A 16,359-nucleotide genomic window follows, 5' to 3' on the forward strand; every position below is an offset into this window, starting at 1 on the left:
TATTGTAAATACTGCTGCAATAAAGTTATTAAAATAAAAAATGTAAAAAACTATTAAAAATAAAAAAGTAATAAAAAATAGAAAGAGAGAGCAACCAAACCAAAAAACAAATCCACCAATGATAGCAAGCGCTAAAAACTATACTAAAAAAAACAAAAATGGACAGACAGAACCCTAGGACAAATGGTAAAAGCAAAGCTATACAGACAAAATCACACAAAGAAGAATACACATACACACTCACCAAAGGAGAAAAAGAAAAAAAAAAAAAATATATATATATAAACGAAGAGAGCAACCAAATCAATTATCAAATCTACCAGTGATAATAAGCTCTAAATACTAAACTAAGATAAACATAAAACCAGAAACAAATTAGATGCAGGAAGCAAACCCCAAGTTGATCCCTACAGTTGATCCCAAAGTCCACCACATCAATTTTGCAATGATTCGTTGTCTCTTCAGGTATTCCACAGATGCAGGGTACATCAGGTTGATTGTGGAGATTTAATCCGCTGCTCCTGAGGCTGCTGGGAGAGATTTCCCTTCTTCTTTGTTTGCACAGCTCCTGGGGTTCAGCTTTGGATTTGGCCCTGCTTCTGCTTGTAGGTCACCTGAGGGCATCTGTTCCCTGCCCAGATGGGACGGGGTTCAAGTTGCAGTTGGTTAGGGGGCTCTGGCTCACTCAGGCCAGGGGGAGGGAGGGGTATGGAATGCGGGGTGCGCCTGTGGTGGCAGAGGCCGGCATGACGTTGCAACAGCCTGAGGCGTGCCATGTGTTCTCCCGAGGAAGTTGTCCCTGGATCACAGGGCCCTGGTAGTGGCGGGCTGCACAGGCTCCCGGGAGGGGAGGTGTGGGTAGTGACCTGTGCTTGCACACAGGTGAAGGCCTTTCTTCTAAGGTGAAGAACAAGATAAGGAGGCCCACTCTTGCCACTTTTATTCAATATTGTATTGGAAGTCTGAACCAGAGCAATCAGACAAGAAAAACTAATAAAAGGAATCCAAGTTAGAAAGGAAGAAGTAAACTGTCACTATTTGTAAATGACATGCTCTTATATATAGAAAATCCTAAAGACTCCCTCAAAAAACTGTTAGAACTGATAAATGAATTCAGTCAAGTTGCAAGATAAAAAACTCAATACAGAAAAAGTGTTGCATTTCTATACACTAATAACAAACTATCAGAAACAGAAATAAAGAAAACAATCCCATTTACCATTGCATCAAAAAGAATAAAATACCTAGAAACAAATTTAACCAAGGAAGTGAAAGACTTGTATATTGAAAACTGTAAGATATTAATGAAAGAAATTAAAGAAGACACATAAAATAGATAAATGGGAAGATATTTCATGCCTGTGGATTGGAAGAAACAAAATTGTTTAACTGTCCATACTGCCCAAAGCAATCTGCAGATTCAGTGCAATCCCTATCAAAATTCCAATGGCATTTTTCAAAGAAATAGAACAAATCATCCTAAAATTTGTATGGAAGCACCAAAAAAAAAAAAAAAAAAAAACTTGAATACCCAACACAATCTTGAGAAAGAAGGGAAAAGCTGGAGGCATTATGATTTCTGATTTCAAACTATATTACAAAGCTATAGCAATTAAAACAGTATGGTATTGACATAAAAACATACACATAGATCAATTGACCAGAACAGAGCGCCCAGAAATAAACCCACACACATATGGTCAATTAATTTATTTAAAAGGAGCCAAGAATGTACAGTGGGGAGAGGATAATCTCGTCAATAAATGGTGTTGGGGAAACTGTACAGCCACAAGCAAAAGAATGAACCTGGACCACTGTCTTATACCACACCCATAAATAAACTCAAAATGGATTAAAGACTTGAACATAACGTGTGAAATCATAAAAGTCCTGGAAGTAAACATAAGGGAAAAGCTTCTTGGCATCAATTTTGGAAAAGATTTTTTGAATCTGATACCAAAATCAAAAGCAACAAAAGAAAAAATGAATAAGTGGGAATCCACCATACTCAAAACCTTCTGCACAACAAAGGAAGCCATCAACAAAATAAAAAGTCAACCTACTGAATGGGATAAAATATTTACAAACCATGTATCTGATAAGTGGCTAATATCCAAAACATATTGAAAAACTCATACAACTCAATAGCATGAAAACAAACAATGTGGTTAAAAAATGCACAGAAGATTTGAATAGACATTTTTCAAAAGAAGACATACAGATGGCCAACAGGTACATGAAAAGATGCTTAATATCCTTAATCACCAGGAAAATACAAATGAAAACCACAGTGAGATACTACCTCACACCTGTTAGAATGACTATTATCAAAAAGATAAGAAATACAAGTGTTGGTGAGGATGTGGGAAAAGGGAATCCTTGTGCACTGTTCGTGTGAATGTAAATTGGGAAGCCACTACAAAAAACAGTATGAAGTTTCCTCAAAAAATTAAAAATAGACCTACCATATGATCCAGCGATTCCACTCCTGACTATTTATCTGAAGAAAATGAAAACACGAGTTGAAAAAGATACACGCACCCTCCTGTTTGTTGAAGCATTATTTACAATAGATACAGGAACAACCTGAGTGTCCATTGATGGATGAATGGATAAAGAAAATGTGGTAGACATATACATAGAATATTATTCAGCCATTAAAAAGAGGGCTTCCCTGGTGGCGCAGTGGTTGAGAGTCCGCCTGCCGATGCAGGGGGCACGGGTTTGTGCCCCGGTCCGGGAAGATCCCACGTGCCGCGGAGCGGCTGGGCCCGTGAGCCACGGCCACTGAGCCTGTGCGTCCAGAGCCTGTACTTCGCAACGGGAGAGGCCACAACAGTGAGAGGCCCGCGTACCGCAAAACAAAAAAAAACAAAAAAAAACCACCAACAAACAAAATAAGTTCATAGATACAGAGAACAGAATGGTAGTGGCTGCCAGAGGCGGAGGTGGGGTGTGAGAGAAGTGGGTGAAGGGGGTCAACGGTAAACAGAAAAGAAAGAATATTAAAATTTATATACATTTCTAAAACCTTCTAGTGACCAATTACGAATCAATAGTTTTAACTGATATTTTATAATAGTGATACCAAATGCAGACAGACATGAGGTAATATTTAAAGCAATTGCAGGAAAAATCATGTGTTTGAACATATTTGACAATGTATTGAAAGGATTTTTATGTTTATTCATTCCTAAAGAGAAAGTTATACAGATCTAGTGTTTGGTGAGAAAGAGAGGGAGAGCAGGAGAGTGATCGCCGAGGGAAAGCAGTACATTCAAGCAGGTAGGGTTATCAGTTTCAATATAAATATCAAAGTGTATGTCTCATGCACTTTCCTCTGAGAAAAAAAAAGCAACTGTAATGTGGTTTGTGTGCAAAATGAATAGGCAATTATTATCTTTGGGTGACTTAAAGTAGCTCTTCTGGAAATTCTGCATAAGCAGCGGGAGTTAGCAGTGTTGACCTTCGTATAGGGGTGCCTTTGCTCATCCATGTTATTATGAGTTGAGTGTAGTTTTAGAATATGGAAAACTTACCTGAGTTGGTTTTAAAGATGCCTTCTGTTGTCATGATTTCAGGGGTTCTCCAGCTGTCTCTTCACTCTGACTTGGAACACTTAGAAAACCGTGGCAGCTTACCCAAAGAAACCTATCTTTTCTTGGGGAGCAGTCGGTATTGTTCTATTTGTGTTAACTCAGATCCTGATTGTGTGAAAGCTTCTGGCTTTGCATAGTGAAGTTCTGTTATGACATGGCTTATCCTTAGTCATGTTACCCGATGCATGTTTGTATGCATGACACACAGTTGAGGCCAAAAAAACTGGAATGTTGAAGTTTGGAGCAGAGGTAGGTTTATTGCAGGACCGTGCAAGGAGAATGGGGGCTTGTGCCCCCCAAACCCTGAATTCCCTGAAGGGTTTCAGCAAAGCATTTTTAAAAGCAAGGTGTGTGTGGGGGGTGTGGCTGGTTGTTGCAGACTTCTTGGTGTCGGAATCCTTTGTTCTTGCAGCTGTCCACATGGGTCAGGTCATGATGTTCCTGTAAATCTCCAACAAGACACATGTTATTCTCTGTTCTGCCACTTTCAATCTCTATATGAATGGAAAAGTGTTACACCTTTAAAGGTCAGACCCTTGAGAATGGGCTATCCTGTATATTTCAGGCTATAGGCAACATTCTTAACTTGTAGCAAAAGCAATAGAATACAAAGGTTAAAGTAAAAGAAGCAGTTCTAACATGGAGTCAGATTTGTTCTTCCCTATTACAATAGTATATGGATATGGAAAGACTAGTTGTGCTATCATAGATTGGATTACTACCACTCAGTTCCTTTATGTCTGTTATTTAGGGCTTTCAACCATACTCCGAGATTGATGGGACAGGTGTTACTTCCCTCATTTTACAGGTGAGGAACTTGTGACTAGGAAAGGTTAACTGTGTGTCTGGCAGATTAGGCCCTCAAGTTCAGGTCTTCTGACTCCAGAGTCAGTGCCCAGTTAACTACCCCACAACATCCTACGCCTTCAGCCTTCTCAAGGGTCATTGTGGAGCAGTGAGTAGACCCCAAAAGGCACAGCCTGGACCTGTGAGTAGGAAGAGGTAGATTTGACTCCATAAAGATGGGACATTCCAACAACAGCAGGGACTGCTTCATGAAATCCTGTACAACCTATCACTTGAAATGGTCATCTGGATGTTGCAATGGGGTAAAACACAATATAGCATTTGGCTAGGTGACCTTTTGTGTCCCTTAAAATTCTGAGACTTTGTTAAAACAAAATCTACTGTCTGGTTTCCTCTCCCTTGTTACAGCCACGTATATATATGAAATGTCCAATTTCACGGTTCCCTTTCCTGGCTTTCCATCAGGAGTACCTGTCAAGCTTTGTGAGGATACATATGCCGAGGCCTGACCCCAGACCTCCTGTATCAGAATTCCGGCGTGGGGTGGAGTGGGAGGTGTGAGAGTATTTCTCCAAAAGTTGCACAAGTGATTCTAAGGTGTAGGGTTGTGAACCACTCTTCTTGTGTAGCCCACTAATGACAAGGTACAAGCAGGCCTCAGTTTGGATTTTTTTGGTATAATTTGTCAGCATCAAGGAGTCATAGCTTCTCAGTGTGCAGTACCGTTTTTAATAGTAATCAGGCCATTTAATAACACTGTGTTTGTTCTTTCGGCTGCAAGGATACCATGATCTCCACTTGGCAGGTTAGTTTTGCCGACATCTCATCATGCCTGCCTATCTCATGGTGGGGTGGGAGTTGGTGCTGGTCTAGGAAGTAGACATTGATCAACCCAACCACATAGGTCCTTTCATGTTCTGGAAAAAACAGTTCAAAGGGTGTGAGGGCCAGCCTCAATGATCAGCAGGTTGGATAGAGAAACTAGTGAGCTGCTCTCTCCTAGACTAGTTACCTACTAGTTAGCTTTGTAGCAGTAAGAAACGTCCAGTAGCATGAAGAATTATTGTTTTCCTGAGGAATTTTCTTGATAAAGTACTCCACCATGTTTATAGCACTTCTCTGAGAGAATAATCACTGAAGGATAAGACACCCCCCACTGTGTCTCCCCATGGTGGACCAGAAAAAAAATTACAGTTGCTCTAACAGTATTTTTTTCTACTTTTCAATCAATAGGATGCTTTTTAAAGCTTACGTTTCTCTTTGGACACTTTAAGTGACGATGAGACAAAAGAAAAAAAAAGCCAAGATAAAATGACAGTATAGATACTCCTCAAATCCTATAATGAACTCCACAGGGCATCCAATTTTGATGTATTAGGATTTTTTTTTATAATGAGTACATTGTTGGAAATCACATTTTCTATCTGCAGGAGCTGGAGATGAAACTGAGCTGACATCTTACCTCTTTGTAGTTAATTAGCAAGAGGAAAGTAGTGGTTTGAATCTTGTATGGGAAAGGGTGGTATTAGTCATCCACCTTTTCCCTTCAGACACCTGGATCTTCTTCTGTGCTTTTTGATTTGGTTTAATGGTTTGGTCTTGTTGGCTGGAAAAGATGAGGGAAATTGAAGAACAGTTATTATTTAAAAAAAAATAACTATAGCTCACTTCTCCCCTCCATCTTGCCTGTAGGAGAAATAAAATAGAGCACGTCTTTTTCCTCCAAAGAGCAGTTCTTTACCTGGACTCACACTGTAAGCAGTGCTGGCGCTGCAAGAGTCTTCTGTTGTCACTGTATTAACATTTGTCACCTTTGAATCCCTAGCACTTAGCACAAGTACTGGAACTTAGGAAGCATTCAGGAAATGTTTATTAATTAATGAGTAAATAAAACATCGTGTTGACCCATATAGTAACATGTTCAAGTTGCATTAATTGTGTCTAATCCCTTTCTCCAGGTAGTAGCTCCGTCCGTCCGAAGATGTATGCTGAGGTTTACATAGAACTCAACGGTTGGGGACAGAGGCAGAGCAGGGCATGGAGGTATGTCTCCATTTAGGGGACTGGTCCTCTGTCAGGTGAGCACGTCTGGGGCTGGCACGGATGCTCATCCAGATGAAGGCTAAGTAAGTGGCAGAAGCATTTAGCACAAGACTCCTCTGATCTGAATGTGTTTATTAATGTCACATCATGGGCCTGGTCCTGGGGTGACAGAGACAAGCCACTTTCCTGGTTCCTCCTCTCAAGGAGCCCACTTTGTACGTGGGAAGACTAAGCGAGCACTTGAAAACAGCCAGCACCCAAGTGTTACACTGTGTGTGACTGATCCCCAGGGCAGTAGGCATCCAGGGGGGCTGGATCAGTGGTGCGTGGTGGAGAAAGATCAGTTTTTTGAGTCCCCTCTGTGTGCTAATTGCTGGACCCTATCGGCTACATCCATCATCTCTCTTCATCACAACAACCCAGTAAGGGACCTCAGGGGACCTGACTCAGTCGAAGAGCCTGAATCTGAGCACAGTAGGTCTGACGGCATCCCGCCTGTGGTGCTTTCTCCCGTGCTTCGTGCCTCTCCTCAAGGTCCCATCCTCAGGCAGGGCTTCCTGGAGGAAGCAGCACCTCCAGGGACCTTGAGAGGAGGAGAGGGCTTGGGCTGCAGGTGGCTGGAGCGAGGGCACTGCAGGCTGTATGTGGGCGGGGCAAGAGGAGCTGGGGGTTGATGTGGGGCTGTGGAGTGTCTCGGTCAGGGAGATGGCGTGGGGAGATGAGGTTGCCACACCCCAGCTGTGGAGAGAGAGGCCCGGTGGCCAGGAACTCCGGAGGGCAGAGGACAGCTGTGAGCGGCAGGGACGGGGGTGAGTTGTGCTCTGGCCAAGCCCAGTGCGGAAGCCAGGCCCCGAGTGCGCGGCCCCGTGCCCCTCAGCCTGGGTGGAGCCCGGCCGTGTGGCTCTCAATGGGCAAGCTGTTGACTGTGAGGTGTGGTCCAGGGCTGGGCCTTGACCTAGAGAGGGGCGAGCAGGCCTCGAGGTCTCTCACTGCCCTGCAGAGACAGCAGAAGCCCGGCTCACGGCGGAGGGGCACCCACTTTGTGCAGCTTCTGCCCGGGGACCGGGTGCTGTCTCCACGGCCTCCCGCCCTCCGCCCCCACCCCCACCCCATTGCAGCAGCAAGGGCCCGGGCCCCGGCAGGTGTGCACGGTCTCGATCTCTCTCTGCTTTTGGCTTCTGCGTCCCGACCAAGCCCCCTCCCAGAAGGCAGGCTTCCGCTGCCCTGGCTTCCGCTCTTCCCCACACGCTGGGACCACGCAGGTCTCGGCTGCTCGGCTGGGTGGCCCTTGGGTCCCCCCCTAGACGAGCCCACCCCCAAGAGCCCCTCGTGGGCTCAAGCTGCCCTTGGTGCAGGTGGCCCTGCTCCTTCTCCTTCTGGAAATCTTGTGGCATCGGATCTGCCCACCCCGTTGGGGAGGAGCCACCACTTCTAGAGAGAGTTTGGAGTGTAGCTGTCACCTCCAGTCTCGCTCGCTCCGCTCAGCGTGCTAGCTGTGGGATGCTGGCCACCCATCACTGCTGCCCACCAACCTGCAGTCACTTGGCTCTGACCAGAGGGAGGTGACCTCCCTGGGTCCCAGCCCAGGGGGCAGTGGACGCTTCTGCTCGTCTCAGTTCGGCAGCTCTGTGCTGTCTCCTGGCTACACCGACTCTGAGGGACAGAGGTTCTCGTAGGAAGGAAATTGTCGACAGCCACAGTGTGGTAGGACACAGCTTCTCCAGGGAGGCAAGATCCCAGCCTCAGCTTCTGCTCCTGGAGCCCTGTTTCTGGAGGTTTCTTTTTACCCAAATTAAGCACCCTCTCATTAAACCCCTGTCCTTTTATTTCTGATTCTAAAGTGGGGACTCACACTTGAAAAACACAGTGTTTCTCTACCACCCTACACTTCATCAAAAGAGTGAGAATCTGGGTCCTTTATGGTGTGGACGAAGGCCAGACCACAGTCCCCACTGGGGTCAGAAGGTGCCGGCTGGGCCTGCACCTCAGCACCCGGTCAGTGGTTGTAGACACTTGACTGATATTTCTATCAGTCGAATGGATAAGTAAGATCAGAATTATCCACTTACAGAGACATGTGTTTTCTCCTGCAGTTTAGTCCTTATGGGGAGGGGTCCATGCTAAGGAAACATAAAAGGGTAACAACAATAGAAGCGTCACATTTGTGTATAGAGAGTTGGCATTTTCCCCAGAACTTTACCACATATGACCTCGTTTAATCTTTATGACTCTTCTGTCACAGAGGTTATTTTTTATTCCTATCTGAAATAGTAGGAGACCCTGGGTCACAGTCGAAAAAAGTGTTAAACTACTTGTTAGAACTATGGCTTAAGTTACTTCTAGTCACGTTAATTCTCATCTTTTCCCACTCCATCACAGCTGAGTAGAGTATAATTCTAATAATTCAGCTTATGATAAGACATAGAGACTTAGACTTCTGTGTGCCAGGCACGGTTCTGGCTCCCCATTTTGCAGATGAGGAAACCGTGGCATCAAGTGGTAAAGTAGATAAAGGGCCTTTGATAGTGGGCGTGGGCCCCCTAGGTAAGGCATGGCTCATAGCCAAGGAACTGTGATTTGAACCAGCGTCTTCCTCCCTCCCTGGCCCTGCCCAGGTCACGCAGCTGCCGAGTAGCAGAGCCAGAGCACTGCCCAGGCAGCCTGGCTCGAATGTGTGCTTCTCAGTAGAGTACAACACTGCCCCCTGCTATCGTCCCCCTGCCTTCCTGTCTCACCAGCTCCTGGCCTCTTTTCTGGTCTCATCTGCTGGGTAGGCCACCTCCCTGGTTTCTCTTCTTCTCCCCAGCCCGCCGGTAGTAAAAACTAATCATGTTGACCTGGAAGAGTTGAAGATCGCATTTTCCCCATGGGATGGAACGCTGTCACACAGGTCTTTAAGAAATGGCTGATTTGTCTTGGGGTTCTCTTTAAAAACACCTGGTTCTGTGGATGACTTGGCTTCCACAAAGCTCTGGCTGACTCTAGATGTGTGATTTTTCTGCCCCCAGAACACTGCCATGTGTGGGTCTTCTGGGATGTTTTGTCTTGTAAGGAATGACTGACCGTAGCCTACCCCTCTGTGTTCCTTCACCTCCCTTTGGAGTCATGAGATAAAGTGACACGGGGGAAATGCTCAGAGAAGACATTCATCCTTTGCGTTTTTCCTTTCAAGGTATTTTTGAATGACAGTGTTAAAGCACCTATAACACTGCTGTGAACTGTTAACAAGCACATTTGCACATCACATCTATCATGCTGTTTGCACGATGTTATGTGAAGAAACAGCTCAAAGTATTTTTAAGATATAGCCTTTTATCTTCGGAAGCACCAGAAACTATTTGCAGATTGGTCTTGGGAATCAAATTAGCCTAACACATCGGTGAGTTCCTGGAGGTGTGGGCATTTCTGTAAGTGGTTCCTGGCCCCTTAAGCCTTCTGATCATTTGCACTGTGTATTTTTATACAGACTCTTGTACTTTGGAGAAATAAAATAAAGAAACTTAAAGGTGAGTTTGACAAGGGCTTCTCCACACTGTTTGTCAATGCAGATGGATCCTGAATTTTAATGGTAGTAGTTTCTTTTAAACAACCAAACCTCTTTAAACCTCTCCACAAATAATGTCAGTGCGCAGATTATGTCTAAAAGTGTGTGCTGGTGAGTGGAAATCTTTCCTGACCCCATACTGCAACCATGAAGGAAGAGCCTAATCCTGGAAAACAGTCTTGACAGCCTGGATGTCAGTTACCTCCATCTCATCTGGGCCACTGCCTGCGTGACATTTTGCTGTCACTTGATGACTTCGGGTGTCTACATTCAGGAGCCCAGCTTGGGGTCACAGAACGAGCCAGACCTTGCACCTCCAGTTGAAACCTGGTTGGCTGCCGCTTACCGGCTGTGGGATGTTATGTGAGAAAACTTGTGGAGAGGCCTTGGTTTCCTCACCTGTAAAATGGGGATGGCATCCCTGTTGTGAAATTGTTGTGAGCAACATCTGTGCGCCCATGTTCATAGCAGCTTTATTCACAATAGCCAAAAGGTGGAAGCAGCCCAAGTGTCCATTGACAGATAAATGGATAAACCAAATGGGGCACATACAAACAATGGAATGTGATTCAGCCTTAAAAAAGAAGGAAATTCTGACACGTGCTTCAGCGTGGGTGAATCTTGAGGACATTCTGCTGATGAAATGAGCCGGTCACAACAGGACAAATACAATACGATTCCACTGACATGAGGTGCCTAGAGGAGTCAAGTTCACAGAGACAGAAGGAGAATGGCAGTCACCTGGGGCTGGGGGAAGGTAGAATTGGGGAGTTAGTGTTTAGCGGATATGAAGTTTCGATTTTGCAAGATTAAAGAAAGTTCTGGAGATGGATGATGGTGATGGTAGCACAATGATGTGACTGTACTTAACGCCACTGAATTGTACACTTAAAAATAGTTAAGCTGGTAAGTTTTAGGTTGTGTGTATTTTACCTCAGTAGAGAAAAATTGGAAAAAAGAATTACGAGCATTGAAGAACACCCAGTAGGTAAAGTGCCTGCCATATTATCAGTGTTCAGTAACTAGTAGCAGCTTTTACTAGGGTTTGGGATTATAACTAATGGTTGCGTGATATCTCATCATGTGGCTGTACCGTAATTTGTTTCTTTTCTGTTTGACTTTTGGATTTCTTATGGTACTCCACCATTGTAGCAATGATGGAATGGATTTTCGTATTTGTGTATGTCTTTTCTATTGTTTGGGGTTTATATCTTTGAGGTTGATTTCCTGGGTCACTTAATCAAGGTGAATTAATCTTAGTCTTTGGGGCTCTTGCTTCTTATGCCCATAGAGTTTCAGAAGGGTGCTGTCATTTTCAGTGTCACCACCCAGGTAAGGGCGCCGGCCTCACAGTGTCCTCATCAGCACTAGGCACAATTTGAAGCAGTTTTGCAAAATGAAATGAGTAAGAGATGGTGTTTTAATGTTTAATATACATTTGTTTGCTTTTATTTGATCACTGGAAATGTTGAGAACTTTTCATGCCTGGATCTACATTTATTTTTTCCAATGTGTATTGCCTGTTTACATCTTTTGCCTATATTTCTAGTGTGGTTTCAGTGCTTTTCTTATCAAATTTTTTTTGTCATGTTTGTAACATATTGTTGCCATTTTTAATATTCAGACAGTCTTACTAGTTATGTAGTTAAATCATTCATTTAAACATTTCAAAACACAATTATAAGATTTTAAAGTAGATCAAAAATGGTTTTGCAGTAACATGGTTATTATACTTAATGAATCTTCTTTCCATAATTCCCTTATCATTCTTTTAATACCTATTAGCATAAAATCTGTTTAGATGTTAACTTACATGACTATAGTATTTGAATTAAAATTATGTAGGCTGACCAATTAAGAATAAAATATTAATAACCCAATATAAAGAAGACATAACAAAAATTAGAGAAAATAAAAAATTAAAATTATTAATAAGCATGACATTTTTTACCTCACTAATAATTAAATTCATTAAAAATAAAATGATAGGATATTATCTTCCATCTATAAATTTGGTAGGGATTAACAACATTGTGATGGTGACTGAGGCTGACCCTCAGATGTGCTGCCGACGGGGAGAGAAAATTGGGTCAACTTTAATGAATAGCAGTTTAGCGCAAGGTATCAAGTATCTTTAAAATGTTCATAAACATTGATTTAGAAAATTCCCATATATAAATAAGGCTAGAGGCAGCCTCAAAAATGTAGAAAACATATTTATATTCATAGATAAAAATAGGATTCAATACAAATGCCCAGTGACAGGGAATGATTGAATAAGTAATAGTACGGCCGCCTTTGGAGTGTTATATAGTCATCGTAAATGGTATTTCCTAAAAATTTCAGTGATATGGGAAAACACTCACGATATGCTGGTAAGTGGAAAAAGCATGATGCAGTGATTACAGTAAAACAAACTGTGTGTCACGGTGCGAGTTTGTGTGTGTTTTGTGTAGGTATGTGTCTCGTACATATCTAGAAAGAAGTGCGTAAAAAGTATTGATAGTACTTATGTGGTAAGAGTATGGGGGATTTTTATTTTCTTTTCTATATTTCTGCACATTTTTTAAGCTTCATATTGTTTGCAAATCATCGTTTCTACAATCAGAAATTTTAACTGCTAAGGAAGACTAAAGATAATAAGTAGATCTCTCTCCTTTTCTGGATTCATGTTCCCTTTGCTCTCTTCGCTTTGATATATTGGACAGAACCCTGGACAAGAAGTCAGAAGGTGTTTATTCAGGTTATGGTCCAGAAATTTGCTAGCTATATGACCTTGGGAAAATCTAACTCATATGTACCTGTTTGCCAGTTTGTAAAATGGGGATTTCTACCTTCCCTGCGTGTACCGTTGGAGGGTTTAAGAATTAAGGTGAGATTACCAACATAGGGGAAAACACCTCTGCAAACTAAGATGCAAGTTCAAAGGATTCCCCAAACCACTGGGAGGTCTGATAATTTGTTAGAAGGACTCACGCAAGTCCAGAGCTGTTATCCTCACAGTTATAGCTGATTACAGGAAAAGGATACAGCTCAAAGTCAACTAAAGGAAGAGTCACATAGGTGGAGTCTGGAAGGATTCCAGTGCAAAGCCTCTGTGTCATCTCCCATGCAGTCAGGATATGTTACCCTCCTGGCCTCCATGTGTGACAATATGCAGAGTATTGCCAACCAGGAAGCTCTCCCAAGCTTTGGTGTCCAGAATTTTTAACTGGGGCTTCGTTACATAGGTAGGATTGATTGATTGCCCACATGGTTGAACTCAGGCTCTCGGTCAACCGATACTGTGTTACCCAAAGCCGCCACCCTCAGTCACATGGTTGGTCTTTCCGACATGGCAGCCTCTACCCTAGGACTGTTGGCAGCCCTACCCTGAGATTCAGTGTGGCTAGCCCCACCCTAAGAGTATAGGCGTGGCCTCTCTAAATGAGGACACTCCTATCGGGTATGACCTAGATTACGTACCAGAGCCAAGGCAGAGGCCAGCTACCTGTTTGGGCAAGGCTAAATTCTTTACTACACACGAGGTGACGGAAAGAGATGGAGAACAAATTTAAACACAGAGATGATGTTAGTATGGAGGGGTCTATTATTTACCATATGTTCTAACATTGTAAGATAAGAGAGGGCATGAATTCCACAGGTGCAAGTGGTCTGCAAGTACCCGCTTCCCTGATCCTTAGAACCTTGGGGACCACCTTTGAGAAGGGAGTGTGCTAACAGTGGGGGCTGCAGAGAGGCTTTTGCTACAGTAGTTGTTTACCACAGAGACGAATTAGGCTGAGAAAACACTTACCGTCCTGCTGGGTATATGAATCTGACCCTCGCCTCAGTGTTAACAGCACAGCAAATATGTCTCTCTGTTAACGAATATATCTAATGTGAATGAGTTATAAGCCTGTTTTTTTCTTGGGTTTCTCTACCTGGCACCATCTCCCTCTGTAGTGCAGCTGAGCTTACTATGTACAGAGAGGAGGGGGGTGATAAAAATAAATTGGCTCGTTCCCCTTGCAGAGTTTCAAATCTCTAGCACCATGTCAGGTTGGATCCATAAGGTTTCATAAGAGTGAGATTAGAAAAATGAAAACCTGAGTTTATTTTCTCATGGAATTAAAACAAAATTAGAACACAATGAAGAGGAATCATCATCCTCAGGAAACTTGCTCGAGGACAACCGTGTGCTTTTATGGAAAAAGAACCAGCGACAGAGACTTAGGATGAAAGCATTAAAGTACGATTGTGCTCCCACCCTGCCTTCAGAGGGAAGAATTTCAGCCTTTGTCTAGTGGTTTTTTGGAAACAAATAACTTGTCATAAATTGATGTTGTCAGTAAATTTGGGTTGTACGTTCTGTTTCTTTCAAGGAAGAACTGGCCACGCAGAAGTAGTCCGAGTGGTATACCAGCCAGAACGCATCAGCTTTGAGGAGCTGCTCAAGGTCTTCTGGGAGAATCACGACCCGACCCAAGGTAGATGAGTGAGCCAGTATTTAATTATCTTACTAATTACAGCTGGGATAATTAGTGTTTGAACTGCATGGAAGAGATGAACCTTGAAATCACACAGGAGCTCAAGAATATGATTGCAGACATTTATTGACGGAGACGGGGAGGGGCTGGGGAGAAAGAGGGCGAGAGAATAAAGGCACAGCCACCGTCTGCGCCCCTCCCCCCTTTACAGCTGTCAGGGGTGGGAAAATTCCCACAGAGAAAGACACCAGACAATAGAGACTCCTTCACCTTTGATTATTGCATTATTCCTCCTTAATGCAGTCTTTTGTCTACAAAATTAAAGTGTCTTTCTAGCAGCTCCAAAGTTTTCCTGATTTATGGTTCCTTTATTTCCCTGAATTTATTTAGCCTTTCTCATCTTTTGACATTATGAGCCATTTTTTTTCCTTTTAAATGTCTGTGGGTGATTTAAAGAAAAAAAGAACATAAAGGTAAAATGCAGTATTCAGTGGTTCTACAATGCTTGGGTTATTTAAATATTTCATTTGTCTTCTTCGGAATTTATTATATGAGATATTAATATATTCGGGCTGTAAACAATGGTGGTCAGGAATTTTATCTGAATGCACACACAAGCAAAAATCTCCTGTTGGCAAATATCATTGTAATATTCAGTAATGGAGTAATCTCCGGATTTCATCTTAACAGCCTTACAAGCACTGCTTTGCCAGTGTGATGATCTGATACTATGAGGCTTATGGACTGAAAAGTCCTGTATATCCGATGTGATTTTCATTTAGCAATCGGTCTATTTAACGGAAATATTTTCCCTTTGGTGTCAGATTTTGGGGGAGTGGGTACGCCATGTTGGCTACTTCCTGATGAATGGATGTGTTTTTCCAAATGTGCATTGTGCTTTGGGGTGGGACCTTACCAAGACCCCAGCAGCATAAGTTGGTGAGTCCTGAGTTCTGGCTCCACTTAATGCCAGGGTGGTTTGCCAGAGGGCAAAGGTCAGCGCTAAGGCAAGAACAGCAAAATGATCAACGAGCCAGGGTCAGGCAGGTCCAGGATCCAGGTACATCCAGCAGGGTGGGTAAAGGCCGCGAAGGAGGCCAGGAGCAGGCTCTCCATGACAGTGAAGTCTGGTTGACATGGGGAGATGAGTCCCTGGTGGGAGAGCAGTGAGGTATGGGGCAGGGGAGGTACAGAACTGCTAGGGCAAGAGTACTATCATCGGAAGGTTCTGATGCCACCCCCGTTTGGACTACTGGACTGTCACATCATATGAGAACGGCAAGCCTAATGGCTTAGACACGCATGGCTCAAAGGGAAACTGACTGGTGAGCATCATAAGTAAGGGTCGTGACAGCCAGGAACTCATGCTGGGAAGCCTTTGGTCCAGATGGAGCAGCCATTCAGCCTCTTGGCTCTCAAAGCTGAGGGTCAGGCAGGATGCTGAGGGCTCCAAAGTTCTAAGTGGAGACACCTATCAGGAGCCCAGGCAAACCTGAAGTCATGGAGGAGACAGGCTCCCCACAGGCCCACAAGGCTGGGTATGTGGCCTTGGCCTGGCCACCCGTAATGCCGTGTCCTGATACAACCACCTTATGCTTGACCCCCGCAACATTTCAAAGAGGGTGAAGTCTGTCATCCACTTCTCTCTCCTTACTTCTCTTAATGTCTTACCCATTTTATCACATCTTTACTAGCACACCTCAGTTATTAGGCCACGAGTTCTGGCCCCTGAATCTCAGGGGAATTCCACCTTCAAAAGAACTTTAGGAGAACCTCTTGTTCTCCCCATCCCATGGATCAGACTTGTCTCAACTTTGCCTCAGTCCTCTTTGAAATTCTTGGTTTACTATCTGTGTTAATTTGCTAAGGCTGCCATCATAAAGTATCACAGGCTGGG

At 43.6% G+C, this 16,359-nt stretch overlaps 1 protein-coding gene across 4 annotated transcripts in view; it reads left to right on the forward strand.

Annotated features, from left to right (window-relative positions):
• MSRA (methionine sulfoxide reductase A) overlaps positions 1–16,359 on the forward strand; it is a 369,470-nt gene that overhangs the window by 228,381 nt on the left and 124,730 nt on the right. For all 4 annotated transcript variants that reach the window (XM_060015254.1, XM_060015253.1, XM_060015255.1 and 1 more), the window contains one exon: positions 14,358–14,462. In XM_060015254.1, coding sequence (XP_059871237.1) covers positions 14,358–14,462 — 105 coding nt within the window. The remainder of the gene's footprint in view (positions 1–14,357; positions 14,463–16,359) is intronic.

This window comes from Delphinus delphis, chromosome 6 (assembly GCF_949987515.2).
Source record: "Delphinus delphis chromosome 6, mDelDel1.2, whole genome shotgun sequence".
In the NCBI taxonomy this organism is placed as follows: Eukaryota; Metazoa; Chordata; class Mammalia; order Artiodactyla; family Delphinidae; genus Delphinus; species Delphinus delphis.